General features: G+C 54.7%; 9 protein-coding genes across 9 annotated transcripts; 5 read left to right on the top strand and 4 right to left on the bottom strand.

The window, feature by feature from the left end:
* Positions 1-429: 429 nt before the first annotated feature.
* On the top strand, positions 430-2,624 carry V1518DRAFT_416323 (glycoside hydrolase superfamily). The gene is made up of 2 exons (XM_066904026.1): positions 430-817; positions 874-2,624. The coding sequence occupies exons 1-2, from the start codon at positions 745-747 to the stop codon at positions 2,265-2,267; spliced, it is 1,467 nt and encodes a 488-aa protein (XP_066759949.1). The 5' UTR covers positions 430-744; the 3' UTR covers positions 2,268-2,624.
* A 48-nt stretch (positions 2,625-2,672) lies between these two features.
* Positions 2,673-5,970, top strand: V1518DRAFT_416320 (uncharacterized protein). Its single transcript, XM_066904025.1, has 3 exons — positions 2,673-3,916; positions 3,947-4,908; positions 4,958-5,970. The coding sequence occupies exons 1-3, from the start codon at positions 2,770-2,772 to the stop codon at positions 5,900-5,902; spliced, it is 3,054 nt and encodes a 1,017-aa protein (XP_066759948.1). The 5' UTR covers positions 2,673-2,769; the 3' UTR covers positions 5,903-5,970.
* Positions 5,896-9,253, bottom strand: V1518DRAFT_416318 (SNF2 family N-terminal domain-containing protein). The gene has a single exon (XM_066904024.1). It carries the CDS (start codon positions 9,118-9,120, stop codon positions 5,968-5,970), a length of 3,153 nt encoding a protein of 1,050 aa, XP_066759947.1. The 5' UTR covers positions 9,121-9,253; the 3' UTR covers positions 5,896-5,967.
* Positions 9,254-10,598: 1,345 nt separating this feature from the next.
* On the bottom strand, positions 10,599-13,410 carry V1518DRAFT_416315 (kinase-like domain-containing protein). Its single transcript, XM_066904023.1, has 3 exons — positions 11,816-13,410; positions 11,518-11,760; positions 10,599-11,466 (listed from the first exon to the last, which is right to left on the bottom strand). Exons 1-3 carry the CDS (start codon positions 13,196-13,198, stop codon positions 10,714-10,716), a joined length of 2,379 nt encoding a protein of 792 aa, XP_066759946.1. The 5' UTR covers positions 13,199-13,410; the 3' UTR covers positions 10,599-10,713.
* Positions 13,411-13,535: 125 nt separating this feature from the next.
* Positions 13,536-14,336, top strand: V1518DRAFT_416313 (ubiquitin-related domain-containing protein). Its single transcript, XM_066904022.1, has 3 exons — positions 13,536-13,599; positions 13,662-13,860; positions 13,918-14,336. Exons 2-3 carry the CDS (start codon positions 13,707-13,709, stop codon positions 14,229-14,231), a joined length of 468 nt encoding a protein of 155 aa, XP_066759945.1. The 5' UTR covers positions 13,536-13,599; positions 13,662-13,706; the 3' UTR covers positions 14,232-14,336.
* On the bottom strand, positions 14,324-18,053 carry V1518DRAFT_416309 (glycosyl hydrolase family 47-domain-containing protein). The gene is made up of 5 exons (XM_066904021.1): positions 16,293-18,053; positions 15,989-16,245; positions 15,316-15,938; positions 14,650-15,213; positions 14,324-14,596 (listed from the first exon to the last, which is right to left on the bottom strand). Exons 1-5 carry the CDS (start codon positions 17,836-17,838, stop codon positions 14,524-14,526), a joined length of 3,063 nt encoding a protein of 1,020 aa, XP_066759944.1. The 5' UTR covers positions 17,839-18,053; the 3' UTR covers positions 14,324-14,523.
* A 507-nt stretch (positions 18,054-18,560) lies between these two features.
* On the bottom strand, positions 18,561-20,565 carry V1518DRAFT_416304 (chaperonin Cpn60/TCP-1 family). Its single transcript, XM_066904020.1, has 5 exons — positions 20,342-20,565; positions 20,226-20,289; positions 20,144-20,174; positions 19,934-20,097; positions 18,561-19,884 (listed from the first exon to the last, which is right to left on the bottom strand). Exons 1-5 carry the CDS (start codon positions 20,476-20,478, stop codon positions 18,658-18,660), a joined length of 1,623 nt encoding a protein of 540 aa, XP_066759943.1. The 5' UTR covers positions 20,479-20,565; the 3' UTR covers positions 18,561-18,657.
* Positions 20,566-22,909: 2,344 nt separating this feature from the next.
* Positions 22,910-24,466, top strand: V1518DRAFT_416300 (uncharacterized protein). The gene has a single exon (XM_066904019.1). The coding sequence runs from the start codon at positions 23,052-23,054 to the stop codon at positions 24,204-24,206; it is 1,155 nt and encodes a 384-aa protein (XP_066759942.1). The 5' UTR covers positions 22,910-23,051; the 3' UTR covers positions 24,207-24,466.
* Positions 24,467-26,628, top strand: V1518DRAFT_416298 (P-loop containing nucleoside triphosphate hydrolase protein). Its single transcript, XM_066904018.1, has 5 exons — positions 24,467-24,878; positions 24,935-24,958; positions 25,011-25,061; positions 25,115-26,137; positions 26,189-26,628. Exons 1-5 carry the CDS (start codon positions 24,813-24,815, stop codon positions 26,207-26,209), a joined length of 1,185 nt encoding a protein of 394 aa, XP_066759941.1. The 5' UTR covers positions 24,467-24,812; the 3' UTR covers positions 26,210-26,628.
* Positions 26,629-26,656: the final 28 nt, after the last annotated feature.

The following is a 26,656-nucleotide window of genomic DNA, read 5'->3' as shown; positions in this document are numbered from 1 at the left end:
GCTGCTGCAGCACAAGGGGCGTGTTTTGAGTGTGTCGCAGCAGGCGAGAGAGATCGCGACGCAGGCGGCAGAGATTTGCCGGTATTGTTCTGGCGGTCAACGGACCGGCCCCGTCGGGGCCGCGGGCACTGGAACTGGGAGCACGGCGTGTCGCGACGATGCGACAGAATGTTGCCACCGCGTGCCGGGCGTGGTGTTGTGTTTGAGCCGTGGCCTGTCTGGCGTCCGCGTTGCTTCAACAACACTCGCCCGGGCCGCTGGTGTGCGGTGTTGACGCAGTGCCCGTCTGGGGCTGGCGCAGACTCAGGGGCGCCCTCGGGGCTGGCGCGGGCGCAAGAGGCCCCTGACCCGGCGACGCGACAGCAATTTCGCGAGTAGTTCGACTAGCTGAAAGCGGCTAGCGCGAACGAGACCTGGACCTGGTGTTCGTGGGTCGGGGCGCGTCCGCCGCGAGGCGTGTTTGGCTCTCGTCTTTTCGCTGCTTCTTCTTCTCTTCCTTCTTCTCCTCCGCCTCCTCCCGCTTCACCGTCTACCGCTTCTCGCCCTCCGCGGTGCCCTTCCTTTCGCCGCCAGCGCGCCACTCCTTTTTGTCGTTCTTTGTCGTTCCTTTTCTTCTTCACTCCGCAGCTCGACGCGTCGCCCCTTGACACCGTCGCCTCTCCTTTTCTCGGCTCCACTCTACTAAACTCGCCGCCAACTTTTTTGATTTCTCTTTTTGCTCTTTTTTTCTTCTCAATCAGCAACATGAAGTCTGCCGCTATCGTCCTTGCCTCCGCTCTTGCCCTTTGCGGCACCGTCCTTGCCCAGCCGGTTGATGGTTCGTGGTGGTTCTCCATGTTCGGTACCCAAGCCATTAACTAACTCCCTATCCAGTCCGTCGCCACGTGCATGCTCCCCACCGCCGCGAGGCTGCTCCCGACGTCGTCTATGTGACCGTCCAAGAAGTCGACGTCGTCACCGTCCAGGCTACCACGACTGCTGAGGCCGACGTCGTCTATGTCACCGCTTACGTCGACCAGGATGGCAACCCTCTATCGTCTACTACGTCCACGACGTCGTCCACCCTGGTACCCACCACGGCGTCCACGACGTCCACCCCGGAACCCACGACGACGTCCACCCCTGAGCCCACGACGACATACACGCCGGTGCCTACCACGACGTCCACGACGTCGTCCACCCCGGAACCCACCACGACCAGCACCTCGACCATCTCGACCACGATTACACAGTCGTTCATGCGTAAGTACACGTCATCCTCGTCTTCGTCGACCTACGTGTACGTCGCGCCGACCACCTCGACCACTTCGACTGTTGCATCTACGACCGCTGTGGCCTACGTCGCTGCTGTCGCGGTTGAGGAGTCGTCGTCGTCGTCGTCGAGCTCCGTCTACGTTGCACCTACGACCTCCTCGACCTCGACCTCTGTATACGTCGCGCCGACCACCTCGAGCACCTCGACGTCGTCTGCTACCTCCTCGTCTGCCTCGGCCACTTCCACTTCTGGCGTCTCCCTTGGTATCAGCTATTCGCCCTATAATGCCGACGGCAGCTGCAAGAGCACCGCCGACGTTGCGAGCGATATTGGCGAGCTGTCTGCCTACTCGGTCATCCGTCTTTACGGCGTTGACTGCGACGGCGTTACCAATGTTCTCGCAGCTTTGACCGACAGCCAGACTCTGTTCGCCGGTATCTACGATATGACTGCTATCTCTGATGCTGTCACTATCTTCGCTGATGCCGCTGCTACCTATGGTTGGGACAAGTTTTACACCATTGCCGTCGGCAATGAGCTCGTCAACGGCGGCACCTACACCGCCGATGAGGTCGTCGTTTTCATCAACGAGGCGCGTCCCCTGCTCACCGCCGCCGGTTACACCGGCCCCGTCGTCACTGTCGACACTTTTGTTGCCATCTACGAAAACCCGAGTCTGTGCGAGAACTCCGACTACACCGCCGCGAACTGCCACCCGTACTTTGATGGCGGCGTTACCGCCGAGCAGTCTGGTTCGTTCGTTTCGGAGCAGATTAGTTACCTCAAGTCGACCTGCGGTGATCAGGATGTTCTCATCACCGAGTCTGGCTGGCCCAAGCATGGCGACACTTACGGCGAGGCGGTTCCCTCCGTTGCCAACCAGGCCGCTGCCCTCAAGACTCTGCGGGAAGACGTTGGCACCGTTCTGCTTGAGTTCACTGCTTTCAACGACTACTGGAAGTCAGACGGTTCCTACGGTGTCGAAAAGTACTGGGGTATCCTTGACGGTTAAAGTGAGTGTGGTGTTTTTACGACTTCTGGGCAATATCTTTTGGAAGCGGTTAGGAATCTACGATCATTATGGCAAACCTTTTATTCTTCTCACTGTTCTTATGCCTATGTTTGAAAGCTATATTTAGATTTTGAAACTATTTAGGATCTTCTTTTTTGCTTCTTTTGTTATTATTTTTGCGATGCAAGTATAGTTCAAGTCGTGTCTGTGTTTAGTGTTATATCTTTCTGCAGCTAAGACTCCGCGCCGTGCTGTGTGTTTATAATACTGTATGGCGCGGATTGTCTCCTACTATGATTTGTGAATGTGTGCTATGTAGATTTGCAATGCAATTACGCAATACAATGATTTTCGTGATATATTGGTAGACGCGCGTGCAATGCTGCGGACTTCACGAGCGCGCACGTGAGAGCGCGTTGATCGCTATGTTCACGATCCTCACCCACATAATGCATGCAGGCTTCGCGCTGGGCAAATGATACCCCGGTGACCGTGTGAAACAATGTCGAGTATGCCCACAGACGATCCCGTCGTGAGTACTGGCTTAACGCCTGGTGTGCATCTCGAGCTGCCACTGGCGTACCAGCAACGGCTCGTTACCGAGCTGCTCGACGACGACGCGCTGGTGATCCTCGCGCGCGGCCTAGCGCTACCGCGCATCGTCACGAATTTGATCCACGCATACAACGTTGCTGGGAGAAACCTGGTTGTGACCATCGGTGCCACTGAGCGGGATATAGAGTGGATGGGCGCGGGACTCGGCGAACTTGAGACGGTCGAGCGACGACATGGGGGTGGAAACCCCGAGGCGAAGGGGCTGACGGTGGTCAAAACTGAGCTCGTGACGGTGGATAAGCGCGAGCTTATGTATGCGTCTGGCGGCGCGTTTGTGATTACATCTCGCATTCTAGTGGTAGATATGTTGGCTGGGATTATACCCATTGACAAGATCACAGGCATCGTTGTGCTGCACGCGGAGCGCGTGAGCGCCACCTCGCAGGAAGCGTTCATCCTCCGACTATTCCGCCAGAAGAACAAATCCGGATTTATCAAGGCATTCTCCGACATGCCGGAGAACTTCGCTTCGGGTTTCTCGCCACTAACGAATATGATGAAGCACCTATTCCTGCGGAAAGCGTCGCTATGGCCGCGCTTCCAGGTTCTTGTCGCTGAGTCGCTAGAGGTCGGCACCGCGACACGCAAGCGGCGGAAGGACGTGATTGAGATCGCAGTGTCGTTATCTCCCGCCATGCGAGAAATACAAACAGCGTTACTTGAATGCATCGAGGCGTGCACGCGTGAGCTACGTCGCGCGACAGCGTCGTTGCTCGATCTAGACGACGACGAGTGGGCTGTTGAGACCGCGCTGTCAGCAACGTTTCAGCAACGTATCATGCGACAACTTGATCCGGTGTTTCATCGTCTGAGTGGGCGCACGAAACAGATTATAAGCGACATTGGGACCCTACGACAGCTCTTGTCAGCGATTCTGAACGCGGACTGCGTCACATTTTTGAAGTATCTCGACACGGTTATGAGCACGAATATGCCTGCGCCCGGACGCACCAAACAGAATTCCTCGCCGTGGCTCTTCCTCGACGCCGCTAACGTCGTCTTTCTCGCCGCACGACATAGGGTGTACACAGGCTCGGTACCATCGGTCGTCGCCGCCATCGCGGCGATGACCGCTGTACCGCCGAATTCGTCGCGCCGGAAAGAAAACGAAGGATTTCCTGAAGGCGTTAGGCCAGTGCTCGAGGAACAGCCGAAATGGGAACAACTCGGGCTGATCCTCGACGAGATCACAGCGGAGTTATTCGCCAACCCGCATGCCAGCGTGGGCGGCGGTGACAGCACGGTTTTGGTTATGTGTCACGAGGAAACGACGTGCAAGCAGATTAAGGAGTATCTTGTCGAGCGTGGACGGAATCAGAACGGCGATGAGGATGCCGATAGCAGGAATAGTGGCGCGCGTCCGATGTTGCGAGGAAAGCTTTATGATTACGTGTTTTGGAAACATGATTTGGGAAAGCATCGAGATACTCAGCAACCGCTACGGAGTACGAAGGATTCGCGACTGGACGATGCGTTACGAGGGCGTGCTGCGCCGCCGAATAAACGACGACGCACACGCGGCGGGTCTGCCACGGCATCGAGCGGGAGCAGTGCCACGGCTGCAGCAGCGGCAGCGCGACGACGCGCGCAGGTATCGGCAGGGGTTGCTGTGGACATCGAGGAAGATGCCGTGGTCCAAGTCCTTGCAGACGCGCTCACCAACAAGCCGGACGTCGCTTCCGCCACAGTTACACCCCTCCTCGCCCTCGACGACGACGACGAACCTATCTTTGATGACCGGGAGAGATATTATGGGCTCTTCGATATGAACGACATGATTTCTGTACAACCCTATGACGGTGACATGGACGACTACATCCTCGACGAACTCGCACCGCGGTATATCATAATGTACGAGCCTGATCCTGCGTTTGTGCGGCGGATCGAGGTGTACCGCGCGAGTAACCGCGAACGCGAGTTGAAGGTGTACTTCATGTACTACGCCGAGTCGGTTGAGGAGCAGCACTACTTGAGCGCGGTAAGGAAGGAGAAGGATGCGTTTTCGAAGCTTATTCGCGAGCGCGGTGTACGTTCCCTTCCCCCTCCCTGTATTATGCGCATGCTGACAAGCACAGAATATGGCGATGATCCTCTCAACAGATACCGACGACCTCGCATCTCCCGAAGACTCTTTCCTCCGCAAAATCAACACTCGCATCGCCGGCGGCTCACGCTCCGCCACCACCATAACCACATCCCCGCCCCGCGTCATCGTCGACATGCGCGAATTTCGTTCCTCCCTCCCTTCGCTCCTGCACGCACGGCAAATGGTCGTCGTACCTGCCATGCTCATCGTGGGGGATTACATCCTCTCCCCTGATATCTGCGTGGAACGCAAGAGCGTTCCGGATTTAATCGCCTCGTTCGCGGACGGACGGTTGTATACGCAATGTGAGAGCATGACAAAGTATTATAAAACCATTGTTTTGTTGATCGAGTTTGCGCATAACAAGAGTTTTGCGCTCGAGGAATACGTGTCCGGGACGTCATTATCATCCGCTACTACAACCACGCTGCAGACTGAAACCAACAACAGCACCAGCACTAACACCAACAACAACAGGACAGCAGCAGCCGACGTCACAGAGGCGCAAGCAACCGAAACAGCACGTATACGGAATGACCTGCATGCGTGCCTCGTGCTTCTTGTCCTTGCGTTCCCGCATCTGCGGATAGTATGGTCCTCATCTCCTTTCCAAACCGCTGAGATATTTTTGGAACTGAAACTGAACCACCCCGAACCCGACCCTGAGGTTGCGGCGGGATATGGTACCGATGCGGATTTACTTAATGTTGAGGATGGGGAAAATGTGAGCGGGGGTGACTTGTGCAACCAAGCTGGTGTGGATATGTTACGTGCGATGCCGGGAATTACCGAAGTCAACTACAGGAACGTGATGTACGATGTTGAGAATTTTCAGCAGCTATGTGAGCTTCAGCAAGAGGAGATTGCGAAAAGCATCGGGGATGAAGCGGCTGGCAAGGTATACCGTTTCATCAACCGTAACGTGCGCAAATAGATAGTAAACAATATTCTAAGTAGTGTACATAGACATCCCCGCAAATCCTACTCATACAAACGTGCTTATTCCATCCTGCGCTTCTTGGACTTCTTCTTATCCTTCTTACCCGTATTTCTCACAATCGCCTCCTCTACTGTATCCTCCTCATTATCAATCGCGTCCAACCACTGCTTCTCCGTCAACCCATCGTCGTACCGCGTGATCTTACGTTTGCGCTGTCCGCGCCCAATAATCTCGTCATCTTCCTCTCCGCGCAGTTCCTCAACCATATCGCGTCTATACACATCCGGAAGCTCGCTCTCCGCGTACAGGCGGTCCCGCGGCTTACCCTTTCCGTACGGCGACTTTGCGTTACGCTCTGCGTCCATCTTGCGGAACAGCGCGGCTTCTTCGTCGTTGCGTGCAAGCAACTCGTTGAGCTCCTCGTCGTCGAGGTCTTCGTCGTCGTCATCGCGTTTATGCTTCTTGGCTTCCTCGGCTTCGAGCAGCGAGCGCAGGAACGCTTCTTGCTCCTCCGAAGTGGACTTGTTGTCAAACTTACCGGCTTGGATTACCTTGCCATCGATGTCGAGCTTCTGGTGTGCGCGCTCAAGAATATTCTCTTCGACCGAGTCCTCCGTGATCAGTCGGAAAATACGCACTTCCTTGGTCTGACCAATTCGATGAGCACGATCCTGCGCCTGCAGATCCTGGTGTGGATTCCAATCAGTATCGTAGATAATGACAGTATCTGCAGTCTGTAGATTCAGACCCAAACCGCCAGCACGCGTAGACAGCAAGAACGCAAAGTACGGCGAGTCCTTCGCGTTGAACTTCTTGAGCAGATCCGAACGGTCCTCCGACTTTGTACCACCGTCAAGACGAAGATATTCCATTCCGCGGAGACGCATAAAATCTTCCATGATATCAATAATCTGAGTCATCTGAAAGAACATGAGAACACGGTGTCCAGTCGCCAAAAACTTCGGCAACATGCGATCCAGCAGCTCAAACTTGCCAGCAGTACGCCACAAGTCGTCGTTAGTCAACCGCTCCGGGTTGATCATGTTCTCAATCTCCTCAAACACGAATGGATGATTGCAAATCTTCCGCAGCTGCATGATCTGGTTGTTCAAACCCTTCAGTCCCGACTTGGTGCCCGTTCCTGTGGTGTTGGAGCCGACATAAAGCACATTGTGCTTTAGCATCTGCTCGTAAAGCTTAGACTGCAGCGCCGACATCTTGCACTTAATGACCTTCTCAATCTTGTCTGGCAAATCCTTCTCGACATCCTTCTTCAAGCGACGCAACAAGAACGGGCGCAAAACTTTGTGAAGACGTCGAATAATAAGCAGTGTCTCTTCCTCTGATAGCTCCATCTTGTCTTGACTGCCAGTATTCGCGAATGGAGTATTGAACCATTCATCAAACGACTTGACAGAGTTGAAAATCTTTGGTAGAACGAAATTGAGCAGCGCCCACAGCTCTGGTAAGTTGTTCTGCAGGGGAGTTCCTGTCAAGATCAAGCGGTACTTCGAATGGTAAAACTGCGTCAAAGCATTGCTAAGTTTAGACTGCGCATTTTTCATACGATGACCCTCGTCGATAATCATGTGCAGCCATCGTGTCCGGCTTAGAACAGATCGATCCTTAATGATATATTCGTAGGTTGTCAGCAGCACCTGGAAATCACCCTGACGGATTGCAGTATGCTGCGCTTTTCGCGCCAACGGAGGTCCCTTGTACACAATCTTCTTCACAGATGGCGCCCACTTCTCAAACTCCAGAGTCCAGTTGGTAAGCGTGCTCAGAGGAACGATAACAAGATACGGACCCGGCTGCTGCTTCGTTTCAATAAGATACGTGACAAGCGAGATCGTCTGGATAGTCTTGCCCAGTCCCATCTCGTCAGCCAAGATACCATTGAGATTGTTGTTGAATAGCGACACCATCCACTGCAGACCCTTAAGCTGGTACTCCTTGAGTTGGCCGCCGACAAGAATACTAGGCTGCTTGGTAACAACCTCTTGAATTCGATGCGCAACTCCATAATAGTCAAGCTTCTCTCCGTCTTCTAGCTCTTCAGCGACTTCCTCAACTATCATATTATGATCATCCGCATTGCTCTCACGCTGCTGACTCTTGACAGCCTGTGCAAGGGAATCCAAGAACGAATTGGTCTGGCGAAGCAAATGAGTGATACGCGTATCCTTAGTCTGGTCAAGAAGCTTCATGTATGCCTCTTCATCGTTTGCTTTCAACGCCTGCAGACGCTGCTTGGCAGTACGCTCAGCCCGGCGCTGTTCCTCGCGCTCGGTATGGGTATGGTATGCCGCAATAGATCGCCCAAGACGCTGGTGCTTTGTGAGTTTCGCATTTCTCTTCTCCATGATCCGACTGCCATGCTCGCAAACACCATTGAGATACGCGCGGTTGCGTTGCCGCTCGCGGTTCTCCCGTTCGACACGTTGCTGCTTCTCGAGCTGTTCGGTGAGACGTGCTTCGCGCAAGCTTTGCTTCTTGATCTGACGGAAGTTCAAGCGGCTAGCAGTCATTGCGAGATTATTGAAATGCGCGACAGACTTTAAAATATGGCTACGCAGTTCACGTTGCTTGCCAAGAAGACGCAAACTCTTGAGCTCGATCAGTGCCCGCATCTTGAGCTTATCGTCAGGCAATTCCGTTGGGGAGGCTCCAGTAAGGGCAGCCCTCGAATCAAAAGCGGTGATATTCGCAGGGATATGCTCCAGCTCAGTAATACGCGTCCCAATGCGGTTCTTAATTGCCGCCTCACGCGCCTCCTTGAGCGCAATTAAATCCAGACCGCTAGGCATCATCGAAGGAATCAACAATCGGTTGTGGCGCGACAAGAACTCGGTGTACGGAATCGGGTTCTGTATCTGCAGATACGGTGAGACGATGTCGTACTTCGAACTACCGTCTGACGACACCTGAGGTGCAGCAGCGGATACGGCCGGTGGTGCAGAAGCAGCGGGTGTCGGCATCTGCACAGGAGCAGGAGTCGACACAGGCGGCACGTTGGATGGCATCGTAATACCCGAGTGGGCGACGACAGGCGATGCCCCCATCATGGCGCTTGTTGAGGACGTTGACGACAAAGACTGCTGCATCGTGACTCCAGGAACAAACGGTGGCTGAATACCAGACTGACCGAGTTGCAGTGGGTTCATCTGCGGCGGCACCACCGTGGGCACTGGTGATTGCTGATGCATCATCTGTGGAGTCGGTAGCTGTTGCTGTGGTTGCTGAGCTTGCTGCAACTGCAACTGCGCCTGTTGTCTGGCTTGGATTTGCAACTGAAGCTGCTGTTGCTGCTGCTGTTGCTGCTGCTGTTGCTGTTGCTGTTGCTGTTGCTGTTGCTGTTGCTGTCTCTGCTGCTGCGCGAGTCGAAGCGGCGCGAAGAGCTGGTCCTGCAGCTGCTGCGGGATGATCATGTTCTTGGATATCATCTTGAACGCGGTAATTTGCGCGCGCAGAACCTGCAACTGCTCCATAGTGAAAGGACTGTTCGGAGCCGGCATGGGAATGCTGGTCGCCGCTTGAACACTGGATCGTGCACCTTGTACACTGTTCTGGAATCCTGTGACGAGTTATTAAGACGATGCCTGAGCGACGCTATACAGACAAGGACATACCTAGTTGAGGGTTCAACGGGCTCGACGAAGGCGGAATTGACAGTGCCGACGAGGCCGGTATCTGTACTTGCGCAGTTTGCTGTGGAACTTGCTGCTGTTGTTCTTGTTGTTGATGCTGCTGCTGATAAATCTGCTGCTGCATCAACTGTAGCTGCGCCTGTTGCTGCTGTTGCTGTTGCTGTTGCTGTTGCTGCTGCTGTTGTTGCTGCTGTTGCTGTTGCTGTTGCTGTTGCTGCTGTTGCTGTTGTTGACGCTGAGCAAACTGTGCTTGGATATCAGCCTGCGTCAACATCTGTGGCTGCTGCGAACGCTGTTGCTGCTGTGGCTGTTGCGATTGCTGCTGCTGCTGCTGCTGCTGCTGCTGCTGCGTAGTCTGTCGATGCTGCCTCATCATCTCCTGCTGTCGCGAGATGAGCCGCAAGACCCGCGACAGATTCGCAAACTCGGTGTTCGTATTTTCATCGGCGCCCTGAGCCTTGAGCGCTTGCCATCTCTAATTGCACAGGAGAACATTGTTAGCACGCGGATCAAACACGACTGGCGGAGGAAGTTATGAAAGTGCTTACCATGAGCAGCTGCTGAATGTTCTCGCGAGATGGCGGAAATGTAACTTGAGGCTGGAGTGACGCGAAGGCAGAGGCGACAGAGCTGTTAAGCATCGAGGGCTGCTGGAGCCCCTGCTGATTCTGCTGCGGCGGTATGGATGGCGGCGCGCTCATGGTGCGTGGAACGAGGTCGGGTGTGAGGCGCGAGGCACACACTGGGGTATAATTATCGAACGGCGGCGGCGTAGGGGCCGGGGGGACTGGGCCTCTGCTGGGTGGCAATACGCCGAGCAGATGCGATCGCACCCAGGGGGTGCAGCGAGGAGGAGGAGCGGACGCGGAAGCGCGTGACGACGCGTCGTGGGAGGTGGGAGGTAAACAAGAAGCGCAGGGATCGGGTCTCGCGACGAGAAGGACGCGGAACAAACGACGCGGCCTTCGTGTGCACAAAGCAAACAAAGCCGCGATCGCAGGGAAACGCGGAGCAAAAGAGCGCACGTTTGCGGCCCGGCATAACTGTACCGCCGCGCGGCACGGATGACTAATAAATGCTAACTAGTACGCCAAACACAAAACCCTGCACGCTGAAAACACCGAAGATGCACCCCATGCTCTCGAAAAATACAAGTCACGCCCGGTTGAGCAGTCCGATCTTCCGCCATACGTCCTCCGCCAGTAGGTCGATATCCGAGCTGTCCGCCTCGCCGCGCTCGGCGCCGTACTTTACGGACCGCGCCAGCAACTCCCGTAGCACATCCTTTGACATATACCGGGGTCGCAGGAATGGCCCGTCTAACATGTCATCTATAGTAGCCCGTCGCTGTACATCGCGGTCCAGAGCCGCCTTTATCGTCGCGATCACCTCAGACGGCACTGACATGCCACCGAGTCCCGTTTCAGGGTACTGGATCTGGATTTTCGGGTTCATAATAGCCAGCATCCGTTGGGTGCCGTTGTACGCCGCGTACGGTGGTCTGCCGTAAATCATCTGGTAAATAATACATCCGCAGCTCCATACGTCTGACGGGCGTCCGACCTTCACACACTTCTTGCCGGTCGGCATGCTCGGATCGAGTTGGCTGACATCCATCAGCGCTTCCGGCGCCATGTAATTCGGAGTCCCCATCTGCGTCTCTCGTCGCACATTCGTTGTATACTCCGGCACGGCATTCGCGATGCCGAAGTCAATGATTTTCAGCACGCCCTTGACAAACAGAAAATTCGCGGGCTTCAAGTCCGAATGCACAATGTCGTGCTGGTGCACTGCTTTGACACATTTTAGCATCTCAGTAGCATGATACCGCACGAATGCAAGGTCGAGAGGCGAATTCAGTCGATTTGCGAGAACATGTGCAAGATCAATCTCGCCGCACTCCATGACCTATAGCAGCTGTTAGCCTTCATCAACGACAGTATAGTCGGCAGTAGTTACCATATTCACACTGCCGTCTAGAATCTCGAAGTCGAAGAGCCGAACAACTCTCTCCTCTTTGCTGAGTTTCCGCAGCAATTCAATCTCGCCCTTGAATCCTTTAATAACCGCGTCATCCACCTCGTCAAACGTGACTTTCTTCATCGCATAAATCTTCGTGCTATTTAGCAACTGCACTTTGAACACTTTGGATGAGCCGCCTTTGCCCAATAGTTCAAGACGTTGATACGCCTTTCCTGCAACCTGTTCTTTCAGTTAGTTCACGTATCAATCACCATATACTCAGCATCCTGCATACTGTCACCGTATTCTTCTGCTTCTTCGCAGCTACCTTTGGCGTACGCTTTGACATCTCCAGATAATTCATTTTTGGCGGTGGCTCATACACGTTACATTCCGCAGGCGGACTCGACGCGCGCAGCGGACGCATCACATTGGACGACAACGGCGTAAGCAGCTGCCGTCCCTGAAACCGACTCGGTTGCGCGACAATTCCGGGTTGCACGATGTTCTCCCGATTTTCGTCATGATAGATTCGCGATGTAACTCGTCGTCGGAGATCTTCTGGCTGCGGCGATAGTAAGCTGCGTGACCGCTCGCTTGCAGTTGTGCGCTGCGCTGCGAGTGGCGTTGGCTGTTCTAATTCTTGATATTGCGACTTCTTGTCCATCAATCGGTGCATGAGCGATGACTTTGGTGACGACGAACTCCGAATTACCGTTGTCGGCTCTTGCTCGATTTCCTGCTCAAGCTTCTCAAGCTCTCTGGCGACCGAGTCGAGTTCAGGTAGAAACTGGTCCAACTCAGCCGCCGCTGCAACAGCGTTGACTTGCAATTCGTCCTCTTTATCGCCATGCGCAGAGTGTAAACTACTTCCACTCGTCTCTGTCGACCGCGAACTTCTCGTCACTGGAGTCAAGCTTTGCTCGTGCGCACGCGTATTTTGCGAGCTGCTGCGCGAGGAATGTGACGAGCTATATGTGGTATTATTCGGAATCTCGTCGTTCTGCTCGGAGAACCGCAAGCGAAACGCGCTCTTTGGGGCGTCTTGGCGGTTCTCAGGCTCTGCAGACTCATGGCGCGCAGGCGCAGGTGATGAACTCCCACTTCTGACGGTTTGACTATTGTCTTCAGGGTTGGAAGCACCTTCTCTGCTCTCGCGCCGGATCGCGCGCTTAGGAGGTCCGAGACGTCCCGGATTAGTCTTGCGGAAGATACTCCTGTACTGTGACGTTGGCTCGACCCCGTGTCCAATATGACTGCTCGACCGACGAGTGAACGCAGGCGTAACGAGTCCCTCAGCGCTGCCTGCTGCGTCGCTGTACTGATAGTAGGGAGTCGTCGATTCTACATCGACCGGACTACTCGATTTCCGCGGCCCGCTACTCCGTCGCGGATTATGTCGTAAAACGGTAGAAACCCGTCCCTCAGATGATCGATTGATCTCGTCCTCCTCGTCGGCTGTGTATGCCCCCCAGCTATTTCGGCGGCCTTCGCTGTCGCCATAATCCGACCTCCGCGAGAGTATATGTGATGCAAGCGGCAGTTCCCCCGCGTCTCCGCCATTCTCAGCGACATGCTCAGCTCCAATATCACCTTTAAATGCATCAAAGGCATACGAGCTTAGCGCTGGTAGTGCGTAGCTGTCGTCGGAAGAATGTCCTGTGTCGTCTTTCCCCATGTCCACTGTCGCTAGATCCGATGACCGTCTGAAGAATTAGTATGAAGTAGTCGCTATAGCGTGTTCATAGTCTTGATGCGCAGTGCTGTCGCGCACTTGCTGATCGGAGTCGTAAGTCCGCCGTGCAAATCTCGTGTACAGAAGACCGCTGCTGTACAGGTATCAGAAGAGGTTGATGCGCCGTCACAAACCCTCATCATGTTTACATCCGTTGCCGTGCCAACGAATACTCCCAAGCACCGACCCTGATGCAAATATAGGGTACAGACCTAATTATGGCGCTAACCTCTTTTATAGAACGCAGTCACGCTCAACTTCGCCGCCGCTCCCACCTTCTTCACAACTTCGTGAGCCTCACGTCGACTTCCCTCCTTCGTTATCGACAGACGACCAGAAGGACGGTACGTATAGCTTGCACTCTTGGCTCCCTATAGGATTCCTATACTGACGAGCGAATCTCCAGCATTGTGCCAGTCTCACATTGCAGACTAGTTGTTAGCCGGCCATCATGCAGATTTTCGTTAACACTCTCCTGAACACCAACGCCCTTGAGGTCGAGTCGACCGACACTGTCGAGTTCGTCAAAGCCCGGCTTCAGGCCTCCGAGGGAATTCCTGCAACCGAGCAGCGTCTGCTTTTTGCCGGCAAGCCTCTTGCAAATGGTATGTACATCTCAGAACCATCCTCGCATCTCCGCCGATCCTAACGTATATGGCCAGGTTGCACTCTCGCCTCCTACAACATCCAGAAGGAGAGTACCATCGAGCTTGTCCTGAGCCTCGATGGTGGCGCCAAGAAGCGCAAGAAAAAGGTCTACACTACTCCCAAGAAGATCAAGCACAAGCACAAGAAGGTCAAGTTGGCTGTGCTCAAGTACTATAAGCTCAACTCCGACGGTACCGTCGAGCGTACCCGCCGCGAGTGCCCGAGCGAGACTTGCGGTGCTGGTGTCTTCATGGCCAAGATGGAGAAGGGTCAGGCCAGCAAGCGTCACTACTGCGGCCGGTGCCATCTCACTTTCGTCCAGAACTAGAGAGGCGTTTCGTTGAAGTTCGTTGTCGGTACGGGCGTGGCGTCAGTCGTATTACTATACGCGTGTATTGTATATAGGCTTCATCAAAAGTAGTTCTGTTCATCATCTTGTTTCTTATCCCTTCATATTGCTATCTATATTGGGTCATTATGTAGTCCTTCCGATATAGTGTTAAGCTTGTCGGCTTAACAACTAACCAGAAAATATGATGCCGACTCTTTGGAGCCATGCTTGGTGCATGACCAGGAGACATAATATTTATACATGTAAATAAGGGATGCCATCGGACAAATCAAGGAGGGGCTTCCACGACTGGCGACGGCCGCAGAAATGGATGTGCCTCGGTGTTGAACACGTACTCGTCACTGTATCTCGTTAGCATCACCACTTCCACAGTATCATCAAGTAATCCACTTACAGCGACACGATGTCGGTATTCGCAAATAAGAGATACGCGTACTTCAGTGTCTCAGCCATCCAGAAACTCTCCATCTCATCGAGAAATGTCTTGTCGTTATCATTAGTAACATCCTGTATCGATGAGTACGCCGTATCCGTCCGCGTGTACTTCTCGATCGCTTCAAACATCTCCCAGCCTTTCTGCTGCCACGTTCTATCACCAGTCACGCGGAATAGCACGAAAATGCTCTCGAGCGCCTCTGGGCGCAGCAGGTACCGGCCGTCTTGACCCAGGAACGAGCGCGGTTGGTCGTACCAGCCGCCGACTTCCCATCTGCTGGCGTCGTCGGTTGCGATAGTGGCCGTCTCCGGCGTGGCGGATGGGGGCTGTTTCGCTGGTTCTTCAGCTGGTGCGGTTTCTTCGTCTTCGCGTGGTGTGAATCGCTCGCTGGTCATAGAGCGGGACAGTGATGCATCGGTTGCTGCATCACCAGTCGCTACCATCTCTTCGAGTTTCGCTTGCTTCACCGCCGTCAGCTTTGCATAGTCGTCCTGCTCATCCACTGGCGACTCGCTCAGTGTGCTATAATTGTCAGTCTCATAACCCACTACTGTGTTATCCGAGGGATTTGGAGTATTTGTGGCTTGCGCTGCCAATGGCACGACCACGTCTTCATCAACATACAAATTGCCACGGGGAGAAGGCTCAGCAGCGACGGGAACGGCGACGTCCTCGGGGGATTTCGGCGGAAGTTCAACCTGTCTCTTCGAAAATTTCTTCTTTTGGTATGGTTCGGTCGTGGGGGGGTGGGCGTAGACGGGTTCGGTGGCTGGTCCTACGGCGGCAGGGGCTTCGGCTGCGGGGGCTTCGGCTGCGGGGGCTTCGGCTGCGGGGGCTTCGGCTGCGGGGGCTTCAGCGGCGGGGGCTTCAGCGGCGGGGGCTTCGGCGGCGGGGACTCTAGTATCAACGGCGGCGGCGATGGGAGTCTCGGCTGCCTCAGTAGCCGGGGCATCTACTGCAGGAGCTTCAACGGAGACATCGACAGCTTGAGCGATAGGCGCAGCGGGTGCAACAAGGGCAGGTGCGCCAAGCTTGTGAGGGGCACCAGCAGACGCCTCAACAGCAGTCCAGCTGCAATCTTCACCAGGGAAGCACTGCCGCACATGGAAGTTCTCCGGCATAATACCCGTTCTTGTCTGGCGATACGACCAGTAACACCCTTCTGCGAGCTTCCTTCCGGTTTCGAGGGCTTCCGGCATCTCGAGGACTTTCGAGCCGAGTGCGTACATGCCACCGAGGAAGCAGGACTATCAAGTCAGTATGGGGGCGGAGATGAGAAAACAAGGGGTAACCGTACGAGATGGGTCATTTCAGCGTCGAGTTGCTTGCTACCATCGTGTCCGATGACAATGTTTCCAGAGAATAGGATATCGGGATCGCCCATGACCACGGGCTTATAGATCAGTAGCTCGTCAATCGCAGCAGAGGAAGTGAGGTACAGGTCCTTGTACTGTTTGAGCAAGCCGCCCGAGAGTATATACTGCTTGATCAAGTACTCATATGCGGAGTCACCGAGAGCACCGGCGGAGTACTTGCGCGCATATCGCGGTCGCACTGTAACTGTGTTAGAATATCATCATCCAGTACAAACAATTACTCACAGCTCTCGGTCACGCCCTGCACGGCAACGCACGCACGGTCAACCTTAGAGGTGATGTCCGCTATCGCAACCGTCTCGGTATTCAACGTCGTCGATCTCTGCTGACCATCTAGATTTTCCTCCAAATCAATCTGTCGCTTCTTCAACGTGGTCCCATTCTCCACCACAGACGCAGCCGGTACGGTGTACAACTCGCCACGTCGTGAATTCTGCGACGCGTCGATGTCATTGATCATATTTAGCATCTCCTTCGACGGCCGCAGGCCCTCGGAGATATCGGGCATTTGCTTGGGCGGGCGGCTGCTGGTCTCCTGCTTGCGCGAGGTCGGGGAGCTGTCAGAGGTGGCTTCTTCCTGGGCGGTCTTGCAGCCGGAAATGTCCATTCGCAATGGCCAGAGGCCCGGAATGGGGGAAGATTTAAGAGCTTCCTCGAGTTGGTCGGTCACACGCTGGATAAAACTGTAGTAGCTCCAGTTCTTCGTGATCTGCGATAGGCGGGTAAATTCGAGCGTCAACGAACCGACCTGCGAAAAAATCATATGCTTGCCGGCACGGAGCTTCGTGTTAGTCCGCGCCAGGGCTGGATCGTAGAAGAGCACCGGCATGCCGTTCGGCGTGTCAAAAGCGCCGACCAACAAATCCGCAAGCTCAATCGCCTTATTCAGAAAGATCGTCTCCTTGTTCTTCGACAGATCATATGCAGAGACAAGACCACCGAGGTAGCGAATATTTGTCTCAAACAACGGGATCGTGTTGAAAGTGCTCTTGCTGAAATTAAGCGTCGCCACGAATTCTGTCGCCTCCGCGAGTTCCTCGTCCAAGCCCATGATGATTAACGTATCAAGCGCGTCGACAATCGAGGCCCCCCAGCCACCAAATGGGTCCGCGAACCCGTTCGACACGGGACGCAGCTCGTCATGGCCCCAAGCGTACTTCTTATACGAATTCCATGACCGCTTGAACACGTCCTTGACGAAAGTCAATCGAGAGAACCGAACGAACCGCTGATCCTCTGTTTCTGACGACGGGACGGGCTGGACGAGCGGCATGTTTATGGGCGGATCGTCGGGATACACAGCTGGATTCGGGTTCGGGAAATGCACAATTGGCTTCGGGCCGTATGTAAGCCCTCGCGGGGTTGTAATGCTATCCTTGTTTGCGCGGTGGTCGTCGGGGCTGTAAGTGTCGCTGTAGTCGGCAATAGTGAGCGGCACGATCTCAGGCTTGTGATTCATCACCGACTCCAGCACAGGCTTATGGTACGAGGCATCGGAATGATCCTTAACAGGTGCGGATTCCGCATCTTCAGTCTCCGCTTCCGAGCTCTCCGCTGTGCTGAAATGACTCGGGTCGCTGGACGGCAGTCGTACCTCATCGGCCACCGACGAGACCTTCTCAGAGTCGATGTAGGTCGACTTCAGAGATGTGTAATCGACGATAGTATTAGAATCCGAGGAGCTACCAGACACATGGTAAAGCACGAACACGCCAATGGCTGCGCAGATAAAAACAAGGCGCTTCCGGCGTACGCGCAGGAGCGAAGGCATTGTGGACGTGGATCGACGGCGGAGGCACCGCTAACCAGCTCGAAGGGCACGCACGGTAGCAGCAAGTCAAGGCAGCAGTCAGAACTTAGAGTCAAGAGCAGCAACGCCAAACGCCGTACTAGACACAATAAACAAAGGAGAACACTGCCGTGGGAATTCGCGACTGCGCATGCGACTACAGACGGCGATAGTGGCAGTGTTTGCTTCCTCTGAGCCTTGGACTGTGCAGCTGAGTGAGCGCCTGTGCTGTGCTGTGCTGTACCGAGCAGGAAGTGATGGGTTCAGTCCCACTACGCAGCATGAAGAACCGGTTCCAGCGGCGCCTTGCAACACTCCCAGCCGTGTCGGCAGCGCTCGCAGACTGCAAGTCGAGCCCCAGGTCTCTACGCAGGTCTCTATATCAGCTGAATGATGTGTCTCTGCAACAGCTGTATATCCACTCCAGCATTTAGCGGACATCTTCAAGATGACTAGCAATCTCGACACAAGCTAAGGCTTGGATATCCATATTGCTAAGAATAGCATCGACTCAGGGACTGCCGTCAAGCAAACTCTGATCTGTGAACCGTCGGTAGCCGTGACTAAACCTGGCACGGCTGCATCAGCGATCTTCATCGGCTGCTCCTGCCAATGCGCGAACGCTCCGCTTCGCCGATCTGAGACTTCTTCCAAGAACTGCACTCAAGCATTCCTCTCCCGGCCAAAACAGCGGGACGATTTTTGTGCTGAATTGTACTGTATTTTATGCAATTTACACAGTGCGGTATATATACGGGAGAACCAGGACCATATAAATACAAACATAACGCGTCTAAACGACTACTGGTCGTCCATGGGATTGGGATTCTTTAACGATGACCGCCCTGCCTTGAGCAGCTCATCGCACAGCAGCAAGTTTGACGCAATGGATGTCGCAGACGCGAGAGCGTTGCGGATGACCCTGAACGAGTCGTACACGCCCTCGACACTAGGATCCATGGGTTCGCCGGACGAGAGGTCGATACCCACGACATGGCCCTCCGCGAACTCGTCCTGGCACGCCGACAACGTGTCGAGCGTGTCGAAGCCGCCGTTGGTGGCTAGTGTCTTGGGAATGACGAGTAGCGCGTCGGAGTATGCCTGCACACCGGCCTTTAGTTTGCCCTTGACCTCCTTGTGCAGGAAATCACCGCTGAGATGGCTAGCGCACGCGATCTCAAATGCGCCGGCCCCGGGGACGACGCACTTGTCGGTGATCGCGTTGACAACGCTCCGCAGCCCATCACGCACGGCGTCCTGGATCTGGTTGATTGTGTGCGCATTCGGACCCTTGATCAAGATGGTTACACTCTTGGGGTTTTGCACTTCCTCGACAAAGGTGTACTTCTCTTCGCCGAGAGTCTGCTCATATACAAGGCCGGCGAAACCGAGGACTTCCGGGGTGAGGTCGTCGGTGCTATTCTGCGCAGTACCGCCGCAGACGAGCTGCAGCCTCTCCATGTTGCGTCGCTTGGCTCTTCGCAGAGCGAAGATGCCGTTTCGAGCAAGCACATCAAGAGAGAGCGGGTCAATGCCCTTCTGATTGACGATGACAAAACCCTTTTTGCCATCAGTGCCACAGACCTCCTTCTTCAAATCGACGATCTGCTGCAGTTTGTGGTCGACAAACTTGCGCTCACTCTCCACCAGCTTCTCGCGCTGATCGGAGTTACTGTAAAAGAACGCGGAATTGACCTCACTCTTCTCATACTCAAGCGACACATTGAGCGTCAGAATGTAAGCGTTCTCGATGCGCTTCGGCATATCGGGGTGTCGCGCGCCGTGGTCGAGGACGAGGCCCCTGATAAGTTCAGTCTCGGTGCCGGACTGGTGCTGCATCTTCATGATTTCAACCATGTGCAAATCGATGTGCTCGGCGGGGTCGTAGAGGGTGAGGACGGCGTCGGTAACGATGGGGGTGATCTTCTCGGCGAGAGTGTGGTTGAGCTTCGTGGTCAGCGAGGTTCGCGCAATGGCGAGGAGGAGTTCGCGGTCGATTTCCTTGTCGATTTTGAACGTATCGAGGTACTATTGGCATTAGCAACGGTTGGCATGAAGTGTATGGGGTGCAGCGTACAGATAGAGCTTCGGCTCTTGCAAGCTCAAAGCCTTCTGTGACAATCCGCGGATGTAAACCGTCAGCGATGTATCGCTCGGCCTGCTTGAGCAGCTCGCCGACAAAGAGGCAGACTGTAGTGGTTCCGTCGCCGGTGATCTCGTCCTGAGCGGTCGCAGCGCGGGCTACCTCGTTAGTTTGCGCACTAGGGATCTATCCGAATGGACATACCGATCATGACAGCAGTTGGGTTGGTTATTTGCTAGACACATGGTTAGATTCAGAGCCTGGCGGTACGAAAAGAGAGAAGTACCATCTCTGACAACAACACCTTGCCATCCTTCGTGAGCTTGATGTTGCCAGAGCCGTCGACCAGCCTGGCATCATGTTAGATCGAACATGATTCAATACTATGGCGTTGAAACATACATCTTGATGGTTCCCTTGGGTCCCAAGTTGCTGGCCAAGACGTTCTGCAGGCCCTTAGCGGCATTGATGTTAACGGCGAGTGCCTGATTCCGTCGTAGAGACTCGGCCTTGGGATTCAACAGCTGAACAGCAGACATGGCGGATCTATGGTCTGTGTATGCCGGGACAATCGCGATGTGTGGGGATGGAACCGTGCAGGGACAGAAAGCAGTTGTCGTCGAGGAACAAGGCAGAAAATCACAGTTCTTGACGCGTCTTGCGCGCGGAAAGTTTTGTGGTCACGTGAAACTCATGTGATGCGCTTACTGTAGGTGGGTTTGGTGGAGCTTACATGCGCAAGTGGGTATGGTGATACTCCGCATATTTCTGAAGCGTTCGCACTACACCGAGACGAGCATGTGGGAATGACGTTGCACGTCGCCATGGCGTTGTGCTTTTGCAAAAAATGACGCGTTTGTACACGCTAAGATTACGGCTCGCCTGCGCTAGAAACGCGTCGGGCTGGGCTAAAGCTAGAGTGGTGGTAGATGAAAAGGGGAAACACAAGAGATAACGGTCAGAATGGCGACGAGCGCCGCGAGGAAGACGGCGATGGGGGGGTCGAAGGTTAACGATGACGACAGAGAGCGCGATGCGGTGGACGACGTGAAACGGTGGTGAGCGACGCGAGCCCCGGTTTAGCTTGTTAGGGTTAGGATGGCACCGTGACACACGTACGAAACCGTCAGTTTACAGATGCGCGCAGATTCGGATTCGGTTTTGGCAGAAGTTGCAGTGTCGCCTCGCGACGCGACGGAAGGAATACGATCAGTCGACGGACGACTCGCACAAGCCCACACCTCGTCGTCTCAGTGGGGCAGGGCGCAGCGTGAGAGTGCTGCGTTAAAAATGTCGCATCTCGCGAGGGACGGAAAGGCCGCTGGAGCAGTAGTGGCGCAAATCCTTAAGGGCTCCGGCGCGCGCGCGTAGAGGCGCAGATCTCGGTCCGCGGCGACCGGGACGAGAACGCCACCACCGCAGCCCTGTGGGCTCGTGCCTCTGTGGCTATGGTTTCCGGCGGCAGCGACGAGGGCATTTCTAGGCTTCTACTGGCCGTACAGAGGACTTTGGTCGGGATGCGGGCCAAAGAGAAAGTGCACTATGCGTCGCGAGGAGAAGGCGGTGCGCCGAAGCGAGCTGCTGGGCAGGCGTGAGAAGAGTCGGGTCGTGGCTCGCGCGTAGGGTTCGTGTTCGTGTCTCGTGCAACGTTCGCAGTCACGCGCCAACTGGCTGCCGCTTTCGTCGCCCTCCCGGAGGCCACTCGCACCCTAGCCCTCACAGCCCCACGGCTGCCACGGTCTGACGTCTACGCTTGCTCGTCTGCGCCGAAGTTGTCGCTCGTCGCAGGTGCTTTCGAGCCTCCTTTATGCGCGCACCATGCCGACCAGCACACGCCTCCGCCCTGCGGACCGTCCAGTCGCACGTATGGCTACTAATACTCTGTCGCGCACCCCCAGTCAGCGCTCTTCGTGAGTGGCGTAGGGGAGCAGGGCAAATCGGCGCGCCGGCCGACGTGCGGCGGGCGGATCACGTGAAATGCTGAGAGCTACGCTGGCCGTCCTGGGAAGCACTGAGGGTGTCAAAATTTGCAACGGATTGCAAATCGCAATCGCCGCGCCGCAGACGGCGGGCGCAGTGCGCTCTATATCTTCGCGACTCCCCGTCGCGCGCGCTGCTCGGCACGTTGGCACGCTGTTTTGCACTGCCACCGTCCCGCACGCTCATTCGCCGATTCTCTACGCACTCACCGCGCTTTATGTAAGTGTCGTCATTGTTTAGTCACTCCACCGACACACGCTGACGCCGCATCCCAGGCTGTACTGCTCAGTAATGTCGCCCGTCCTAGCCGTGTTATAACCCCCGCTTCCCTCCTTCACCCCCTGCGCACTTCGCCGCCATGATCTCAAACCTCAAGTCCGTGGCGCACCTCTTCGTGCACGCCACGCGCGTGCTCAGGCTCGCTGCAGACGGCGAGCCGGAGTCGGACGACGACGAGCCCCCAGAACTGAACTTCACTGCAGCCTCCACCTCGGAGTCTGCCTCGGACACTACTCCGACCCCCGTCGCCACTGCCACCGCTGCCAACCGCGCTGTCAACTCCGACGCGTTCAAGCGCCAGCTATTCATCTCACCTCCTCAGCAACAGCCCTCGTTGCTCTCGAAGATGCTAGCATCCCCCATCTCCGCTGGCGCATCCGACGGCTCCTCATTTACAGCCATCGACATGCTCTCTGATAGCGGTTACACCTCTCGCGACACTACGCCGACACCGCCCCCGCCGCCACAGGCTGTTCCTGCCGCTGCGCCTCACCAAAAAAAGGGCATCATCTTCCTGCCTCCGCCAGCCCGACCAACCACCACGTCCACCATCGCCTCCGACTATGAAGCTCCAAAAGGAGCCAATCCGTCCTGCGTGCTCAAACGTATTACCTTTGCCTGCAATGATCAGCCTGCGACATCCACAACTCGCAATCGCTCTGGCTCAGGTTCTTTACTTGATCTCGCAGCCGAGATGACTGTCCAGAAGCAGCAGCAGCAGCAGCAGCAGCAGCCACTCGTCACAGCCACCGCCACAGCCATCGCCGCCCAGCAAAGTGACCTTGAACTTCTTCATCCTCGACCACAGCGCGTCGTTCTTGTCGACGATATTCTCGTCAAGGAGCGTGCCATCATGAAGCTCGCCGCTGAAGTGGAGGCCGAAGAGGCCGACGAGGACAACGATAACGACGACAATGGGGACGACCAGGATGACGTCAAAGAGAGCGCTAATGATAAGTCGTGCTCCTCTTGCGACGACGATGAGGATGATGACCAAGACGGTAACGACCACGAAATCGACGAGGAAGACGACAATGTCGACGACTCTGATAACGCCTCTGTCAACGACGACGGTGTTGAAGACGACGAAGAAGAGCGCGAATTCACTCCTTCCTTCTCGAACCCCTCAGGCAGACGACTTGCTCGCCTACAGGGTACCCCTTTAGTCGAGTATGAAAGCGATAGTGCCGAGGAGCGCGGCAATCTGGAAGACGGTTACGCGTCAGATGACGACGACGATGACGTGTCTGAGGTTTTTGGACCGTCTTCTGCCACCGCGTTGAAGCTCGACAACCTCGTTCCTGGCCTCTTCCTCGACCACCACACATTGCTGTCTCGCCGTCGCCCTGCCTTGAACAAGATCGCTCGTCCCTCCACTCCTCCCATCAGCATGATCCCAGATTCCTCAGACTTTGTCTGCGGTACCATGGACGAGGACAAGCCCATCGAGGCAGCCTACTTCTCTGCGCTGGATGAGCACGCGCGACTTCATCACAAGCTCTGTCCTCAAGACATCGACCCGTCGTTTCCTGAAGAGCCGGACTCCGACGAAGAGAACGACTCTCATCACTCAGACCACAGCCATCCTATCTGTAGGTCGCCACCGCCGCCAGTGCATAGGTCGCCTCCTACTTGTCACAAACCTATCGACCGGTACAGCTTCGCGTCGCAGAGGACACGACAACAGCATCAAGCGTTTGATGTGTTTAGTGACAGCAGGGCAGCTAGCTTCCAGCACAATCGCACGATTCTGATCAAAGCTCAGCGCTCCAAACGTCGCGAAAGACATCAGCAGCATGTTCAAGAGGGTGACGCTATGCGCCTCCGTCGCGGTGCCATTGACATTGTCATCGGCCTCGAGAATAAGAACAGACGCCGTCGAGAGCGTCGACATCATGCGAAGCACCAAGTCGCGCCCGGCGAAGGTGTTGAGAAAATGCGACAACTGGGTATGATTGCCTTGAAGTCAAAAGAGAATCCACATGCCGAATGGATGCTCAGCATCTAACGGTCTTCATGCTAAACTACGATATGACATGCTTTATGAGCTATCCTTTTATTTATTTGCTTTTTGGTGCAGGGGAATCTTCAAAAGTTCTTTGGGGTTCTGGAGTCTTTGAGTGTTTTATTGATCACGACTTGTACATAGTCTGCGGTGTATATAGTTACCAGATGACTGTAATGTAATAACGAAGTACATGCTTAACAAGTCGTTTTGTGCTTCACTCTGAAACCATCGGGATATGTACTATCTTGGATATGCTGGCACTCTAAAGTCGACGCCTTCTCTGTCTCTCCTTCGTGCGCATGTCCCCTAGACACCACCAAACCCTATTCCTCAGCTCAACCATCTCGCGGCTCACCAACTCCGGGGCAAAAATCTCCAAAAAAAATTATCAATCAGCTGGTCTCACGACAGGATTAACATTCTGTTGTGCAATTCACAGTCGCGACGACGCCTGCTGCCTCTGCCAGTTCTACCGTCTTGTTACTGTCCTCCCAGTTCACCCGCAGAGTTTTCGCCAACTTCTCAGGTTCTCTGACCTGTTTGCCTGTTCTTCTTCCTCGATCTCTCGTCTCGTCTCGCTACTACGCGAAAGCTGCTAAAAAGAAAATGCCGCCAAAGAAAGCTGCCAAGGAGGAGAAGATTTTGCTGGGTCGGCCAGGAAACAACTTGAAGGTTTGTGCGGGCTAGTGTGGTGTGCCGTCGAAGATTCGCGCTAACGGATCGTCCAGAGTGGCATTGTCGGTCTTGCTAATGTACGAGCACACATATTGCGAGAGTCATAGCATTAGTCTCACATATTATCAGGTCGGCAAGTCGACGTTTTTCCAGTCCATCACCAAGTCTCACTTGGGCAATGTATGTATGCCTCACGTGCTGCTTAACGGCTGTTACGCTGCTAACAGATACAGCCGGCGAACTATCCCTACGCTACAATTGACCCGGAAGAGGCTCGTGTTATTGTCCCGTCGCCCCGATTCGAGTGGTTGTGCGAGTCCTACAAGCCAGCGTCCAAGGTTCCGGCGAACATCACCGTTTTCGACATCGCCGGTCTCACCAAGGGCGCGTCCACCGGTGCTGGTCTCGGCAACGCATTCTTGTCGCACATCCGTGCGGTCGATGCGATTTATCAGGTCGTACGCTGCTTTGATGACGCCGAGATTATCCACGTCGAGGGCGACGTCAACCCCGTCCGCGACTTGCAGATCATCCTCGACGAGCTGCGGTTGAAGGACATTGAGTTCGCGCAGAAGTACTACGAGGGCGTAGAAAAGATTGCCAAGCGCGGCGGCCAGAGCTTGGAAGTCAAGGCTAAGAAGGAGGAGATGGTCATTGTCGAGAAAATCATCAAGTGGCTCGAGGACGGCAAGCGTGTCGCCAAGGGTGACTGGACCAGCAAGGAGGTCGAGATCATCAACCAGATGTTCCTGCTAACCGCCAAACCTACCATCTACCTGATCAATCTGTCAGAACGCGACTACATCAGGAAAAAGAACAAGAACTTGCTCTCCATCAAGGAGTGGGTCGACGCTAACTCGCCAGGCGACGTCATCATCCCGCTCAGCGTTTCGCTAGAGGACAGACTTTCCCAGTTCGAAACCGAAGAGGAGATCGAGGAGGAGTGCAAGAAGATCGGCGCGGTGAGCGTGCTACCCAAGATCATCACAACCATGAGATCTGCGCTCAACTTGATATCCTTCTTCACTTGCGGTCCCGACGAGGTCCGAGAATGGACCATTCGAAAGGGTACCAAGGCCCCGCAAGCTGCTGGCGTCATCCATACCGATCTGATGAACACCTTCATTCTCGCCCAGGTCACCAAGTACGAGGATCTCAAGGAGCTCGGCGATGATAATGCGGTCAAGGCCCACGGCAAGTTGATGCAGAAGGGCAAAGAGTACGTCGTCGAAGACGGCGATATTATCTACTTCAGGGTATGCAGCATAGCGTTGTTGAGTCGAAAAGTTACTAACTTGTCTGAACAGGCCGGTGCCGGTAAAAACTAAGTGCACTGAGAGCATGTCTTTGCCATGTATCTGGAACTACGGAGCATGTTAATGTAAATCCTTGCCATTGAGCGTGTAATTTGGTTGCCAAATGGCTTTCATGAAGTAGAACTCAATTGGGCATCATAAGAATGTATTCACTAGGTGAACTACGGCTCGCATGGTTGCTCGAGGCAATGACCCCTTAACATTCTCAGAAACCATACCTTCAAGTCCTAGCACGTATATGTTAGCATCGAGAAACGGACGAAGAAGACCCTCCACGCAACAACCGATAGACAAAAAGAAAGCGAGAACATTTTCAGAACAGGTTATAATCTCATGCTGCTTCCTTTGGAAGAGACTCAACGAGCTGGGTTTATATAATTCGAGTTGTCAAAACTCTTTATCATCATAGAAAAAATAAATTCGATTAAAAGGTCGTGCGAATGAACAAAAAATATTCGA

The sequence above is a fragment of the Limtongia smithiae genome, assembly GCF_038497785.1.
Source record: "Limtongia smithiae strain NRRL Y-17922 unplaced genomic scaffold V1518scaffold_5, whole genome shotgun sequence".
NCBI lineage: Eukaryota > Fungi > Ascomycota > Lipomycetes > Lipomycetales > Lipomycetaceae > Limtongia > Limtongia smithiae.
Note: the sequence above shows the minus strand (reverse complement) of the source record. Positions and strands in the feature narration are given on the sequence as shown.